General features: G+C 50.4%; 1 protein-coding gene across 1 annotated transcript; it reads right to left on the bottom strand.

Moving 5' to 3' along the window:
• Positions 1-8,010, bottom strand: DUSP12 (dual specificity phosphatase 12). The gene is made up of 6 exons (XM_026657408.2): positions 7,698-8,010; positions 7,010-7,123; positions 6,786-6,904; positions 6,125-6,221; positions 3,939-4,125; positions 1-523 (listed from the first exon to the last, which is right to left on the bottom strand). Exons 1-6 carry the CDS (start codon positions 7,946-7,948, stop codon positions 362-364), a joined length of 930 nt encoding a protein of 309 aa, XP_026513193.1. The 5' UTR covers positions 7,949-8,010; the 3' UTR covers positions 1-361.
• Positions 8,011-15,283: the final 7,273 nt, after the last annotated feature.

Below are 15,283 nucleotides of genomic sequence, written 5' to 3'. Positions count from 1 at the left end.
TATGACTAGATGGAGTTTATTAGCACTTCACACTTGCAGGCTATACGATCAGCAATATTTCACCAATGGTTTTTTAAAAAGATGTCAGTGGATTTTTTCTATTAATTCATATGGCTCCCCAAATCTATGAAATACAAGAAGCCCCAAGGAGAGTCATCCAGCTCATCTTAAACAACTCTCTTGCACAGATGCACATGTTCATAAACACTAGAAGCTTGTGCTACAATTGTATGTTCCGGTAGTGCCAAACTACCCTCATGCTAACAGAAAGAGGTGACTGCTGACCACAGCGATACACTATAACAGGCAACAGTTCTCAGAGAACCTCAGGGGAGTCACTAAAGCCAGCAAGCACCAGCATTCACGTTTTGGCAGTTTGGAATCCACAAACTGGCAGCGCTTTCATTTCATCCACCCGACTCTTGTGAATCTGGAAGGCAGGAGTGACCCAGCGGCCACACGAACACTGTTCACCACGCCAACTGAAGGAGCCCAACTTCGAAGTGCATTTGGGGCACAGAAGCTGCAATAAACACAAGCAACCATATATAAGGCTCTTTCAAACAATTCACTTCTCAGACTTCAGGACTAGAACTCTTAGGAAGCAGCTACAGAGCCTGGGGCCACATCAGCAGTTTCAGACTCCAAGGCTAGAAGGGACCATTGTGATCATCTAGTCTAACCTCCTGTATAACACAGACCACAGAACTTCCCCAAAATAATTAATAGAGCATATTGTTAAGGAAAACATCCAATATTTATTAAAAATTATCAGGGATGGAGAATCCACCATGACCCTTGGTAAGTTGTTCCAATGATTAATTACCCTCACTGTTAAATATTTACACCTTATTTCTAGTCTGAATTTGTCTAGCTTCAACTTCCAGCCAGTGGATCATGTTATAACTTTCTCTGCTAGATCAAAGAGCCCACTATTAAATATTTGTTCCCATGTAGGTACCTTAAATATTTGTGCCCTGGCACAGGGCCCCCCATGAACAGGGGGCCCCAGGGCCAGGCACTCAGGCAGCTCAGCACCGGTGCACCCACCGCGGGGAGGGGGAGGGGGGGCTGCACTGCGGGGGTGGGGAGAGCAGGCTGGCGGTGCGAGTGGCAGGAGCGCGGGGAATACGGCTGGAGGACTCAGGAGGAGCACCGGGTAGCCATGCAGCCGGCCTGAGAGAAGCGGTGCTTTGAAGGGGAAACCACCACTTCTCTGCAGCTGCCCCTGCTCCTCCTGAGTCCTCCACCCATGTTCGCAGGGCCACATTCCGAAAGGGGCCTGGGGGGAGGGTTCCAGGGGGGTAGTTAGGGGCACGGGCCATCAGGGGATAGGGAGGGGGGGTTCGATGGGGGTGGGTCCCGGGGGGCAGTTAGGGGCAGGGGGTCCCAGGAGGGGGCGGTCAGGGGACAGGGAGGGTTGGATGGGTCGGGGGTTCTGAGGGCAGCAGTCGGGGGGGTGGGGGGGGAGAGTGGCAGGGGTCGGATAGGGCGCGGGGGGCAGGCTGTTTGGGAGGCACAGCCTTCCCTACCCGGCCCTCCATACTGTTTCACAACCCCGATGTGGCCCTCGGGCCAAAAAGTTTGCCCACCCCTACTCTACATAGTAGAATGCAGTTGCATAAATAGCAGAGAAACAAAAATAATTAAGTAAAGGCAAAGCTGGGATTCTAACGGATTTGGGGAGATAGAAGAAGGCTACTCCAGATGGCAGAAGCTACAGCAAAGAAGAATTTTGCATCTACAAAAGTGAAACTGTTTGAAATGATCGGGAGATGAAGGTCGCATATGAACACTAGTGGGGAGAGAACCTGAGTCCATTAGATAAGCCTGGGAAAGTGCACAGAAAGTTTGGAAGACAATAGGGAAAGTTTTATAAGTGAAACTGATCAGGAGCGCTTTGTGGCTCATTTATTTATTTAGCGTGTGCATAGTCATCTAGCCAAGCGATGGCATCTTCAGTGGCGTGATGCAGTTCTTCTAGGCCACCACTGAACCTAGTCAGCAGGCATTCGTCGACAACACGCGTCACGGTCTGTGTTGCACCGCAGCTGCACAAAGGGCTGTCACGAAGGCCCCAGCGATACCGGGTGACTGCAGAGACACCTTGCCTGGTCCGAAAACTGCTCAAAAGGGACCATTGGCAACGGGGCAGGTCAAAACCAGGTGGGCAAATTGTGGGGTTGGCGACGAGGGACTGGTTGGGGATTATAACAGATTCCATTCCTCTCGCCAGAGTGTTTCCGCCCTAACATCCTGGCGTGGCGGATGAGACCATAATGGGCGAAGTGACGGCAAACGTGCAGCTGGTGGTTTAAAAAGGTCATTGTGCAGCAGCAGGCTTGAGTTGGCACATACTTTCTTCAGTAACTTGCCAGTGGCAACTTCTCGTCTGATACGAGGAGGAGCAATATTGCTCAGAACTGGAAGCCATCGGCGTGGAGTCGGAAGCAGGGTGCCGGAGATGATACTCGTGGCAGCACATAACTGCGTATCTGCCAGTTTGGTGTGTGACGATCGACTCCAAACTGGTGCGCAGTATTCTGCCACCGAATACGAGGTGGCAAGAGCTGTTGTCTGCAAAGTTGAGCATGAGCATCCCATGACGAACCTGCCAGTTTGCTAAGAGTGTTGCACATCTTAACTTTAGCTGCTGTCTTCTTCAGGTGGGCATGGTAACTCAGTGTGCGGTCTAAGGTCACACCTAGATAGATCAGTTCTATTTCACGCTTCGCCTTCTGACCATTCAGTTCTTGTGTTGCACTGGCGTGATGAAGATGGAACAAACTGGAGACTGTTTTTATGACGCTTGGCTGGAGGCACCAAGTCTTACAGTTGTCAGGTAACTTTATCTTGTCCCAGTTTAAGGTGGCATCAAGCTCATGAAACGTCTGGGCCTGGGTACCGCCACAGATGTTGTCTGCGTAAATGAACTTTCGTGACTCCATTGTTGGCAGGTCACTGATGTAAAGGTTGAACAGGGTTGGAGAAAGCACAGAGCCCTGGGGTAACCCATTGCTCTATCGTCTCCAAGCACCCGTCTTCTCCCTCATATGGACTCTGAACTGACTATTGCAGAGGAACAGTTCAACGATACCTGTGACCCAAGGTAGCAGGACCTGTGATACCTTCACGAGCAGGCCAGTGTACCGTACCATATGCCACTGCTAGAGCGATGAAAACAGCACCTATTTTCAAGTTTCTCTGGAAGCCATTTTCAACAAATGTAGAGTAAAGTAATCATGTTTTTTCTGGAATGTGGGAAGAAAGAGGCAGCAGAACTGCACACATGGTGAAGTTGGGATTTTTGGGAGGGCAGAAGAGAGCTAGGAAGAGTCTTCTGGCAGAAGTGGAGCTGAGAAAGCAGCAAACATATAGTTTAACTCAGCTTTGCAGTATTGTCATGAAGACCCACCAGTCCAGGCATCAAATCTACTTACCTGTCCTTAATTTTGGTGATAACGGAAAAAACCTAGATATGCTTGTTCAGCAAAACACCACACACAATCTCTAACAGGGTAAGTGAAATTCTGCAAGGTTTCTCTAAAAACATCTCTGCTGCATAATCACAATATTACTCAACAGAGCTATTAAAAGGTGTCCTATGGCTTAATAATCTATTGTCATGGAGGATACCTGAAGCAGAATCCCACTCTGGGTATCATCCTCCATCAGCTAGTGGCTATTGGTGACCGTTGTCATGTGGGAGCCCTAGAGCTGTAAGAACTGGGAGAAGACAACATTTATAGCTTATTAATGAGCTTCAGAGGTGGTGGAGACTGAAAGGACTGTAGCTGTAACAGCAATGTTGCACGAGCAGTAAAACCAGGAGATTTAAGGAGTTTGGTCAGATGCACAGAATCATTAAAAAAAAAAAGTGAGAACGTCTCTTAAGGGAGTTTCATAGATAAACAATGTGAAGTGCTTGCTCCCCTCACCTGTCCTTCCATCACTCCTAACAATACTGGCTCCATCCACTGTACAGGCTCAATGAAATAAGAGGTACATTTAACTCGACTGTCATTACGAAGCTGAGCAGGATCTGTAATCCTCTTGTGAGCAAAGGCTGCTGGTCCACTTCCTTCAGCATGGGCTAAAATGCTCGAACTACGAAATAGGGAACGTCTATTCTCCAGAACAAAAGAGAGAAAGAAAAAGGCTGAAGATAACTGGACAACAGTGAAGTACAAGGCAATAGTAGCAGCAGCAAATGGATGGGGTTATACAGTGTACATTTTCTTTTTTCATTTGAAGAGGTCAGTGAAGGCTGTCCCTTTTTAGACCGCCTCCCGACCTCAGCAAATCCTATCATGCCTGCAGCCCTGGGCCTCTTTCCCACAGTTACACTTTGTTTCTTATGTAGTTACACCTCTACTCCGATATAATGCGGTCCTTGGGAGACAAAAAAATCTCACGGCGTTATAGGTGAGACCACGTTATATCGAACTTGCTTTGGCCCCCCCCCCCCGTTCCCTGACCGCCCCCTCCAGAGACCCCTGTCCCAAATCACCCCCAGGACCCCACCCCCTACCCAACCCCCCTGCTCCCTGTCCCCTGACTGCTCCAACCCCTATCCACACCCCCTTCCCCCTGACAGGCACTCACCGGCAGCGGAGCAACGTGGCCCCAGCCCGCTCCACTCCACTCCGCCACCTCCCAGCCGCGTCGCTCCGCTCCACTTCCCACCGCCAGTGAGTGCGGGGAGGTTGGGGAAAGAACGCCTCCCGCGCTCACCGGCAGCGGGAAGCGGAGCGACGCGGTCCCAGTCCACTCTGCTTTCCTTGCCCCGGATCCAGTCGTGTCTGTGTGAAAGGTCCCGCACTCACCTGCAGCGGTAAGCGGAGTGCCGCGGCTGGGAGCTGGCACAGCGGAGCAGGCTGGGCTGCTCCGCTTCCCATTGCCAAGGAGTGCAGGGAGGTTGGGGAAAGGACGCCCTCCGAACTCACCTGCAGCGGGAAGCGGAGCAACATGGCCCCAGCCCGCTCCACTCCACCACCTCCCAGCCGCGTCGCTTCGCTTCCCGCCGCCAGCGAGTGCGGGAAGGTTGAGGAAAGGACGCCTCCCGCACTCACCGGCAGCGGGAAGCAGACCGACGCGGTCCCAGCCCGCTCCACTTTCCTTGCCCCGGTCCCAGCCCTGTTGCTGGAGGGGGGGAGGGGGGTGTTGGGGAAAGGTCCCACACTCACCTGCGGCAGGAAGCAGAGCGCCACGGCTGGGAGCTGGCGGAGTGGAGCAGGCTGGGGCCAGGCTGCTCCGCTTCCGCCACTGCGTGTGGGGGAGATCCCTTCCCCCAAGCCCCCTTCCCCAAGCAACACAGCTGGGGCCGGGGTAAGGGAAGTGGAGCAGGCTGCTCCCGGCCCCCCGCTAATCCCCTGGGCCACTCTGGGATTGCGGGGCCCCCAAAATTGCCCCCCCGCACAGCTCCTGCCTCCTAGACCCACCACCTGTGGGGGGAGGAGCCCCTGACCGCCCCCGAGACCCTCTGCCCCTTATCCAACCCCTCAGCCCCGGCCCTGCACCCTTAACACGCTGCTCAGAGAAGCGTGTCAGAGCTTTACCGCGTTGTATGCAAACCCGTGTTATTTCAGGTCGCGTTATATCGGGGTAGAAGTGTACTTTTAGCAAACTCCTAGCTAATGAAACATGAGATCATCTAGGTACATGTGTCTGGGAACTATACAGCTAGAAAATAGGAATCTCTCTTATTTCCAATGATTAAGAAAAAGAGGCTGAAACAAGACCAGACAACTGACCTACGGAGTTAAGAGGCTTCTTCGGGAGGGGAAGAGGGGGGGTCAGATTTTGAACAGTTTACAACTTAATAAACTCAGTTTTAGTTTTGATGTAAGCAGAAGCAACTTAAGTGAAGTTGCACCTACTTACAGAAGATGTACACTTAGCCCAAGAGGTTCAAAGGGACTTCAGAGCCTGAGAGGCATTTTATTCTTCATGATCACAAAACAAAGATTAGGCAAAGGAAAATATCATGCGTACTTTTGATTCAAAGTTTTTCAAAGATTTATTCCTGTTCTGAAAGAGAGAAACCCAATAAGCTACCAAGGCTATTTTCCTTACAACAGTTTATTTCAAAGTAACACTTTGTGAGAAATGAAAGGCTCCATACCTGCATTTTCTACACCTGTAGAGAACCTCACTGTTCAGAGTTTGACAAACGCTGGTTGGGTCAACTGCAAAGACTTCTCGTGGCAAGTCTTGCAGCTCTGCAGAGAGTGAGTGATACAAATCTGTGAACTGGACTCAAACTTAATGACCTATTTATAATTAAAGCACTATGCCTTTGCCCCAGTCTTCACACTTCCTACCTTCCCCTTCCCCTTCCTTAGGAAGTTCCTAAGAGATGAGCCTCACCACTTAGTGCCTAAAAAGGGGAGTTCCACTGTGCTAAGAAGCTTTGTAGCTACAGATAGCACGTCTTGATCTTGTTCTGATGTACAGATGGCTCTCAGTGCACAAAACTTTATACACACAACATGCAGAGTTTTCAGACTATCGAGGTTTTTACATGCACAAAGCACCATATTTGAGCACTATCTGCTCTCAGTTGCACTAGTATAAATCACTAGATTTGCCAAACCAAGCTAGATTAGAGCCAGCAGTGTGTAACTGAAAGGCTGATTCAGATAGTGCTAATATTTCAGTCTTGGAACAGGTATCTACCCTAGAAGAAATATAATATACCATCCTTCTGCAAGTTCAATAACTCTTAGCTACAATGACTCTAGCTCCCCTGAACACACAGCACCTCAGACATTATCTTCACTCACCAGGATATTTCTCTGTAACTTTTTGCAAGCGATACTGTTTGTAAATGGCACTGCTCACATCAACTTTACAGCCCATTGTTTCATAGAGTTTCAGCTGCCACTCAAAGCCTTCGTTCATTCTGGAACAATAGTGAAAATCAGAGGCACATTTCCTAGGCTATGGCCAACGTACACATTAGTCCGCACAGGGACAGAAAGGGATCTTAACAGGGCAAAGAACTCACTTGGCATCTGATTTGATGGCTTTGATAGTGGCATAAGCCTCTTCGAAGGTGAGATTGTTGGTTTTCATTAAATACGCCGTCACTAAAGCAACACTTCGACTGACTCCAGCATGGCTGAAAGACAAAGAACTCTTTAGAATAAGATCATGAACAAAACTGGGGAAAATACACTAGGGGAATTAATTCACTTCAAGCCTCACTTCCATTTTTACCTATCTGTTTTTGGGGAAATTAATCTTTTTGCTCCGCTTCTGGCCTGCGGGGAACGTGAGCACGGCCTGGCAGGGGAGGTGAAAACGGGATGGCCTATTCCTGAGGCCGAGGTCACTGGGGGCAGTGCGGGGAGAGAAGAGAGGGGGAAGGGTCCGACCACATCTCACTTCTTCAGGGACGCTGGAAAAATTTGCACAGTGGGGGAGTTGAGAGCCATTGAACCAAACTATAAACCCGGTATATGATGAGAACCATTTCAAGTCGGAGGGTGGAGCTGCACCCTCCAACACCCCTAGTTCCAGCATCTCTGCACTTCTCCCCGGACGTAGGACTAAGGCGCTGCCAGCCCTGGTGCTAAGGCCCGTGCAAAGGGGCCTCGGACCAGCCCGGCAGCAACAAATCAGCCTCCGGCCGCACAGTCCAGGGGTCCGACGCGGCCCTTCGGACATTGGGGGTCCCGGCCCCCCGGGCTCACCATCGCACCAGGGCGGCGCCGCCCCCTGCCCGGGCCGCGCTGAGGAAGGCGGCGCAGGAGTCGAGGTGGCTCAGCAGGTCGGTGCCGGGCTCGTCCCGCGCCGGGATATGCAGGGACCGGATCCCCGCCACCGGGGGCGGCTCCTCCGCGTCCACCGAGAGCAGCGCCACCACCCCCGCCGCCTGCAAGGCCCCGGCCGCCGCGCCGGCCGCCGCACCGCCCACGAACAGGCCAGGGAGCACCGGCACCATCCGGCCTCGCTCCCCGCTGTCAATGCCTGGAGCGCAGCGTGGCCCGGCCACCGGCCTGGCGGCTTCCGGTCTGCCCCTCCCCCCCGGCCACCAGCAACACCGCCTCTTCCGGTCTGAGCCTCCTCACCATTGCCACCACCAATATGGCGTCTTCCGGACAGCCCCTTCTCCCCACCATTGCCACCACCAACATGGCGACTACAGACCTGGCCCCTCCCCATCCCTGCCACCGATTCCCGCCTCCCAGTGCTTCGTTCAGCGCCGACAGCGAGACGTCCTTGGCAGGGCCGGCTCTACTGTTTTTGCCGCCCCAAGCAGCCCGCCGAATTGCCACTGCGGACGGCGGGGGCAGTCCGTGTGCCGTTAGGGCGGCACACGCGTTTCCACAGTGGCGGCAATTCGGCGGCAGCTTCTGTCTTCAGCCGGAAGACAGAAGCCGCGGAATTGCCCCAGCGGGCAGCTGAACATAGAAGCTGCCACCGAATTGCCACCGCCGTGGAAACGCGCATGCTGCCCTAATGGCACACGGACTGCCCACGCCGTCCGTGGCAGCAATTCGGCGTGCTGCTTGGAGCGGCAAAAACACACGGACTGCCGCCCCTTGCAGATTGCCGCCCCAAGCACCTGCTTGGAATGCTGGTGCCTGGAGCCGGCCCTGGTCCTTGGTTCTAAAGTGGAAACTGCCCTCTTGGTACCTGGGAAGAGCCTCTGTCCCCATCCACCGATAGGGCAGTTTCCACCTTTTCCTCCTCTGGTTGTTGTTCGCGCACACACCCGTGCACTGGGATGGATGTGTACACAGCATGCGCACAAACACCAAAATGCACCCCCGCAGCCGAGTTGTGCGTGTTCACACTGTATGTATAAACACATATAGACAAACACCACAGCTGAGCTGTGTGGACACACCATACCTGAGCACACAGGCACACACATCACCTTTGAGACCTGCATATACATACACACAAACTTGTAGACTCAACACCAAAACCAAGCTGCATGAATGCCCTGCATGGAAACATATGACATAATAGAACAATGATTCTCAACCTTTCCAGACTACTGTACCCCTACTGTACCCCTTTCAGGAGTCTGATTTGTCTTGCGTACCCCAAGTTTCACCTCACTTAAAAACTACTTGCTTACAACATCAGACATCAAAATACAAAGTGTCACAGTGCACTGTTACTGAAAAATTGCTTCCTTTTTCATTTTGTCCATATGAAATTTTAGTTTGTACTGACTTCGCTAGTGCTTTTTACGTAGCCTGTTGTAAACCTAGGCAAATATCTAGATGAGTTAATGTATCCCCTGGAAGACCTCTGCGTACCCCCAGCGGTACGCATACCCCTGGTTGAGAACCACTGACATAGAGGGATGCAATAAATTGGAACAGGCTAGGATTGGGGTGGCTGGGCAGGGACAGGGCTCTGAGAAGAAGATTTTGCAAGGTCTGAGACTACAGGAAAAAGAGTCAGATTCCAGAACTGAGTCAGTCTGATCTGTATGGGGGATCATGTGGTGGGAGCTGCCAATAGCTACATGTTCCATGTGGGTCCAAGAAGCAGGAGCGCTCTTGTGTCAATTACTAAAGAATCCCTGAAAGTTGTTTTCTTCTAGCACTAAAATGGGATTTTTTTTTATAATAAGGAAAACAGTATTATCCCTAACATTGCCCTGTCTCCTCTTCAATGCAGAGCATCTGCCTACCTTCCCCATCCACTTCCTACATGGCTTCCTGCTGTTTCAAAGCAAGAGTACACAGATCCTTACACCATGGAAATAGGGTGTTCCATCATCTGGGACTGGCTTTGCGAACAGAATGTCCTTTTTTGTTTTCAGGAAGAGTTTTCCTCATCCACTGTGTTCAGAGGTCAGCAACTAGGTTCTGAGGAGGTCTTGGGAGAATAAGAGCACCCAGAGTGCTTGGTCCCCATACTTGCCTTCCAAGTATGCAAATAACAAAAATTTCAGCAGGGGGCAGGCTTGAGCTTGTCTTACTCTGAAAAGAAAATTCAGCCACTTACTGTATTACAATCTAATAACTGGGTTGGTTAGAACTGAATCAAGCCAAAATGGATCTGCATTAGCAACAAATCAAATGAACCAAGAAAAGACTCCTGTTTTTTAAAAAATATATATCTCTGCAGGACACCTTTGAAGTTTCCCCACAAATTATCCCTAATTCTTAGCAAAGGCATCTGCAGCTAAAACCTTTCTGGGAACCCAGAACTGGTGCTGACAAAATGCATTGTACCTCACCTTTAAAGTAAGTTAACAAGTAAAGTTGTTGGAAGTTCCCAACACAGCTATCTTTACAAGAAACAGACAACATATTCACTGTTGTATGCAGAGTTGTAGCCGTGTTGATCCCAGGATATTAGAGAAACAAGGTGGGTAAGGTAATATCTTTTATTGGACCCACTTCTGTCTCTCTCAGCAACAGAAGTTGGTCCAATAAAAGATACTACCTCACCCAGCTTGTCTCTCTAACATATTTACTGTCATATTTCACAGTCAGCTGGTCCTGGCTCAGAGTTTTCCCTCCTTGTTGCAGGTCACTTTAGCTAGGTATGACGATCAATGCCTTGATATGCTGCTGCTTCCCTTTCAGTACCCACCTTAAGGGGCTCTGGGATTTTGTGAAAATTTCTTCCCTGCTCGCATCCAGGCTACCAAAGCAGAACATATCATAGAATCATAGAATCATAGAATATCAGGGTTGGAAGGGACCTCAGGAGGTCATCTAGTCCAACCCCCTGCTCAAAGCAGGACCAATTCCCAACTAAATCATCCCAGCCAGGGCTTTGTCAAGCCGGGCCTTAAAAACCTCCAAGGAAGGAGACTCCACCACCTCCCTAGGTAACGCATTCCAGTGCTTCACCACCCTCCTAGTGAAATAGTGTTTCCTAATATCCAACCTAGACCTCCCCCACTGCAACTTGAGACCATTGCTCCTTGTTCTGTCAACATAAGAACATAAGAACGGCCATACTGTCCATCTATCCCAATATCCTGTCTTCTGACAGTGGCCAATGCCAGATGCCCCAGGGAATGAACAGAAAATCATCGAGTGATCCATCCCCTGTCGCACATTCCCAGCTTCTGGCAAACAGAGGCTAGGGACACCATCCCTGCCCATCCTGGCTAATAGCCACTGATGGACCTATCTTCCAGGAACTTATCTGGTTCGTTTTTTAACTCTGTTATAGTCTTGGCCTTCACAACATCCTCTGGCAAGGAATTCCACAGGTTGACTGTGTGTTGTGTGAAAAAATACTTCCTTTTGTTTGTTTTAAACCTGCTGCCTATTAATTTCATTTAGTGACCCCTAGTTCTTGTGTTATGAGGAGTAAATAACACTTCCTTATTTACTTTCTCCACACCAGTCATGATTTTATAGACCTCTATCACATCCCCCCTTAGTCATCTCTTTTTCAAGGTGAAAAGTCTCAGTCTTATTAATTGGTCCTCATATGAAAGCCGTTCCATACCCCTAATCATTTTTGTTGCTCTTTCTGAACCTTTTCCAAGTCCAATATATCTTTTTTGAGATGGGGCGACCACACCTGTACACAGTATTCAAGATATGGGCGTACCATGGATTTATATAGAGGTAATATGATATTTTGTGTCATATTATCTATCCCTTTCCTAATGATTCCCAACATTCTGTTCGCTTTTTTGACTGCTGCTGCACATTGAGTGGATGTTTTCAGAGAACTATCCACAATGACTCTAAGATCTCCTTCTTTAGTGGTAACAGCTAATTTAGACCCCATCACTTTATAAGTATAGTTGGGATTATGTTTTCCAATGTGCATTACTTTGTATTTATCAACATTGAATGTCATCAGCCATTTTGTTGCCCAGTCACCCAGTTTTGAGAGATTCTTTTGTAGCTCTTCGCAGTCTACTTGGGACTTAACTATCTTGCGTACTTTTGTATCATCTGCAAATTTTGCCACCTCACTGTTTATCCCTTTTTCCAGATCATTTATGAATATGTTGAATAGGACTGGTCCCAGTACAGACCCGTGGGGGACACCACTGTTTATCTCTCTCAATTCCGAAAGCTGTCCATTTACTCCTACCACTTGTTTCCTATCTTTTAATTAGTTACCAATCCATGAGAGGATCTTCCCTCTTATCCCATGACAGCTTACTTTGCTTAAAAGCCTTTCATGAGGGACCTTGTCAAAGACTTTCTGAAAATCTAAATACACTATATCCACTGGATCCCCTTGCCCAAATGCTTGTTGACCCCCTCAAAGAATTCTAGTAGATTGGTGAGGCATGATTTCCCTTTACAAAAAACATGTTGACTTTTCCCCAACAAATTATGTTAATCTATGTGTCTGACAATTTTGTTCTTTACTATAGTTTCAACCAGTTTGCCTGGTACTGAAGTCAGGCTTACCGGCCTGTAATTGCTGGGATCACTTCTGAAGCCCTTTTTAAAAAAAATTTTAAAAAAGTCACATTAGCTATACTCCAGTCATTTGATACAGAAGCTGATTTAAATGATAGGCTACAAACTACAGTTAATAGTTCTGCAATTTCACATTTGAGTTCCATCCGAACTCTTGGGTGAATACTGTCTGGTCCTGGTGACTTATTACTGTTTAGTTTATCAATTTGTTCCAAAACCTCCCCTAATGACACCTCAATCTGCGACAGTTCCTCAGATTTGCCACCTAAAAAGAATGGCTCAGGCTCCCTCACATCCTCAGCTGTGAAGACCAATGCAAATAATTCATTTAGTTTCTCTGCAATGGCCTTATCATCTTTGAGTGCTCCTTTAGCATCTTGATCGTACAGTGGCCCTACTGGTTCCTGCTTCTGATGTATTTAAAAAAAAATTTGCTATTACTTTTTGAGTCTTTGGTTAACTGTTCTTCAAATTCTTTTTAGGCCTTCCTAATTATATTTTTACACTTCATTTGCCAGTGTTTATGCTCCTTTCTATTTTCCTCACTAGGATTTAACTTCCACTTTTCAAAGGATGCCTTTTTGTCTCTCACTGCTTCTTTTACTTTGTTGTTTAACCACAGTGGTACTTTTTTGATTCTCTTACTATGTTTTTTTAATTTGGGGTATAAATTTAAGGTGAGCATCTATTATGATGTCCTTAAAAAGTTTCCATGCAGCTTGCAGAGATTTCACTTTTGGCACTGTACATATTAATTTCTGTTTAACTAACATCCTCATTTTTTTAAATGCTACAGTGTTGGGCTGCTGTGGTGTTTTCCCCGCCACAAGGATGTTAAATGTAATTATATTATGGTCACTAATTCCTAAAGCCAGAGAGCACAGCAGGCTGGACTACCATGAAGATCTCCAGAATGGAAAACAGTCAGTTTCCTGAATGGGCAGAGGATTATGGAATTTCTTATGGAAATCTTGGGTGGTTTAGCGAAGCTCTCTTGAAAAACATCCACAATCCCTGAATTATTAGCAGCAGTAGATAAAGCACTACAGGAGTTACTTATAACCAGTGCTTCCAAATAGTTATAGAAACAACTGTTTTTAGTGTGGATGTAGAGTTGTCAACTTTCTACTCGCACAAAACTGAACACCCTTGCCCTGTCCCTTCTCCAAGGCCCTGCCCATGCCCCACCCCTTCTCCGAGGCTCCACTCACTCATCCCCGCTCCCTCTGTCGCTCGCTCTCCCCACCCTCACTCACTAGCTCATTTTCACCGGGTTGGCTCAGGGGGCTGGGGTGTGGGAGGGGTTGAGGGCTCCAACTGGGGTGCGGGCTCTGGGGTGGGGTCAGGGATGAGGGGTTTGGCGTATTGGAGGGGGCTCTGGGATGAGGCAGGGGGTTAGGGTGTGGGAGGAGGTACAGGCTCTGGGCTGGGGGTGCGGGTTCTGGGGTGGGGCCGGGGATGAGGGATTTGAGGTGCAGGAGGGGACTCTGGGCTGGGGCTGAGGGGTTCAGAGTGCGAGAGAAGGCTCTGGACTTGGGCAGGGGGTTGGGGTGCGAGGGGGTGTGAGGAGTCTGGCTGGGGGTGCAGACTCTGGGGTTGGGCTGGGGATGAGGGGTTTGGGGTGTAGGAGGGTGCTCCGGGCTGGGACTGAGGGGTTTGGAGGGCGGGAGGGGGATCAGGGCCGGGGCAGGGGGTTGGGGCACAGGGGGAAGTGTGGGCTCCGGCTGGGGGTGCGAGCTCTGGGATGGGGCTGGGGATGAGGGGTTTGGGGTGCAGGAGGGTGCTCGGGGCTGGGATCAAGGGGTTCGGAGGGGGGGAAGGGGATTAGGACTGGGACTGAGGCAGGGGGTTGGGGCCCAGGAGGGGATCAGTGGTGAAGGCTCTGGGCGGCACTTACCTCAAGCAGCTCCCGGAAGCAGCAGCATGTCCCCCTCCGGCTTCTATGCGGAGGCATGGCCAAGCAGCTCTGTGCGCTGCCCCGTCCCCGCAGCTCCCATTGGCCATGGTTCCCAGCCAATGGGAGCTGCGGGGGCGGCACTTGGGGCGAGAGCAGTGTGTGGAGCTCCCTGGCTGCCCCTGCATCTAGGAGCCAGAGGGGGGATATGCTTGCTGCTTTCCGGGAGCCGCACGGCACAGAGGCTAGCGGGGAGCCTGCCAGGCCCGCTACGCAGCACCACCAACCGGACAGTCAACAGCCTGGTCAGCAGTGCTGACTGGAGCTGCCAGGATCCCTTTTTGACTAGGTGTTCTGGTCTAACACCGGACACCTGGTCACCCTATGTGGATGGGCCCAAAGCTGCATCCACAGCTCCTTCTAGTATAATTTCTTGTATGAATGGTGTTCATCAATCTCTCTCTGTTAATTATGGGTCCCTTCTCCAAGATGAAACAATGCACAGAGTATATGGGGGTAGGGCTAGATTAGGGTTACCATACGTCCGGATTTCCCCGGACATGTCCGGCTTTTTGGTCCCCAAATCCCCATCCGGGGGAAATTGCCAAAAAGCCGGACATGTCCAGGGAAATAGGGAGGCTAGGATCTCCGAATCTGTGTGTGTGGGTCGCCCGCTGTGACATCATCTCGGTGCGACACTCGGCTCCTGCCCAGGGCATGTTGGGGGCTGTAGTCCGGCCGGGCCTCATGCTCCAGGGAGAGCCGGGAGAGGGGAGCGGCCGAGAACTACAACTCCCAGTGGCCCCTGTGACGCGACCAACCTGCCCCTGTGAGGCAGCAAGCCGTCGGGGGAGGGCGCAGGCCCCTGTCCTTTGGGTGGGGGGTGTCTCTGGGCGCCGCTCGGCAGCCATCGCAGGGCTTGGGGGCGCCCCGGGGGGGTTGTGGACGCCAGCGCGTTGCGTGGAGCTGGCACTGTCCGGATTTGCGTCCCCCTGGGGCTGGAGCTGCG

Source organism: Terrapene carolina, unplaced genomic scaffold, assembly GCF_002925995.2.
Source record: "Terrapene carolina triunguis isolate 2854851 unplaced genomic scaffold, T_m_triunguis-2.0 Scaffold242, whole genome shotgun sequence".
NCBI classification, from domain to species: Eukaryota; Metazoa; Chordata; order Testudines; family Emydidae; genus Terrapene; species Terrapene triunguis.
This window is presented reverse-complemented; position numbering and strand designations above follow the sequence as displayed.

Excerpts from the sequence above, each read along its gene's own strand:
- DUSP12 (XM_026657408.2), bottom strand. The coding sequence starts at position 7,948 with ATGGTGCCGGTGCTCCCTGGCCTGTTCGTGGGCGGTGCGGCGGCCGGC. Across the intron at positions 7,124-7,697 it reads GGCGCCGCCCTGGTGCGATG|CCATGCTGGAGTCAGTCGAA; the intron begins GTGAGCCCGGGG and ends TTTGTCTTTCAG. Across the intron at positions 524-3,938 it reads TAGGAGTGATGGAAGGACAG|CTTCTGTGCCCCAAATGCAC; the intron begins GTGAGGGGAGCA and ends TGTTTATTGCAG.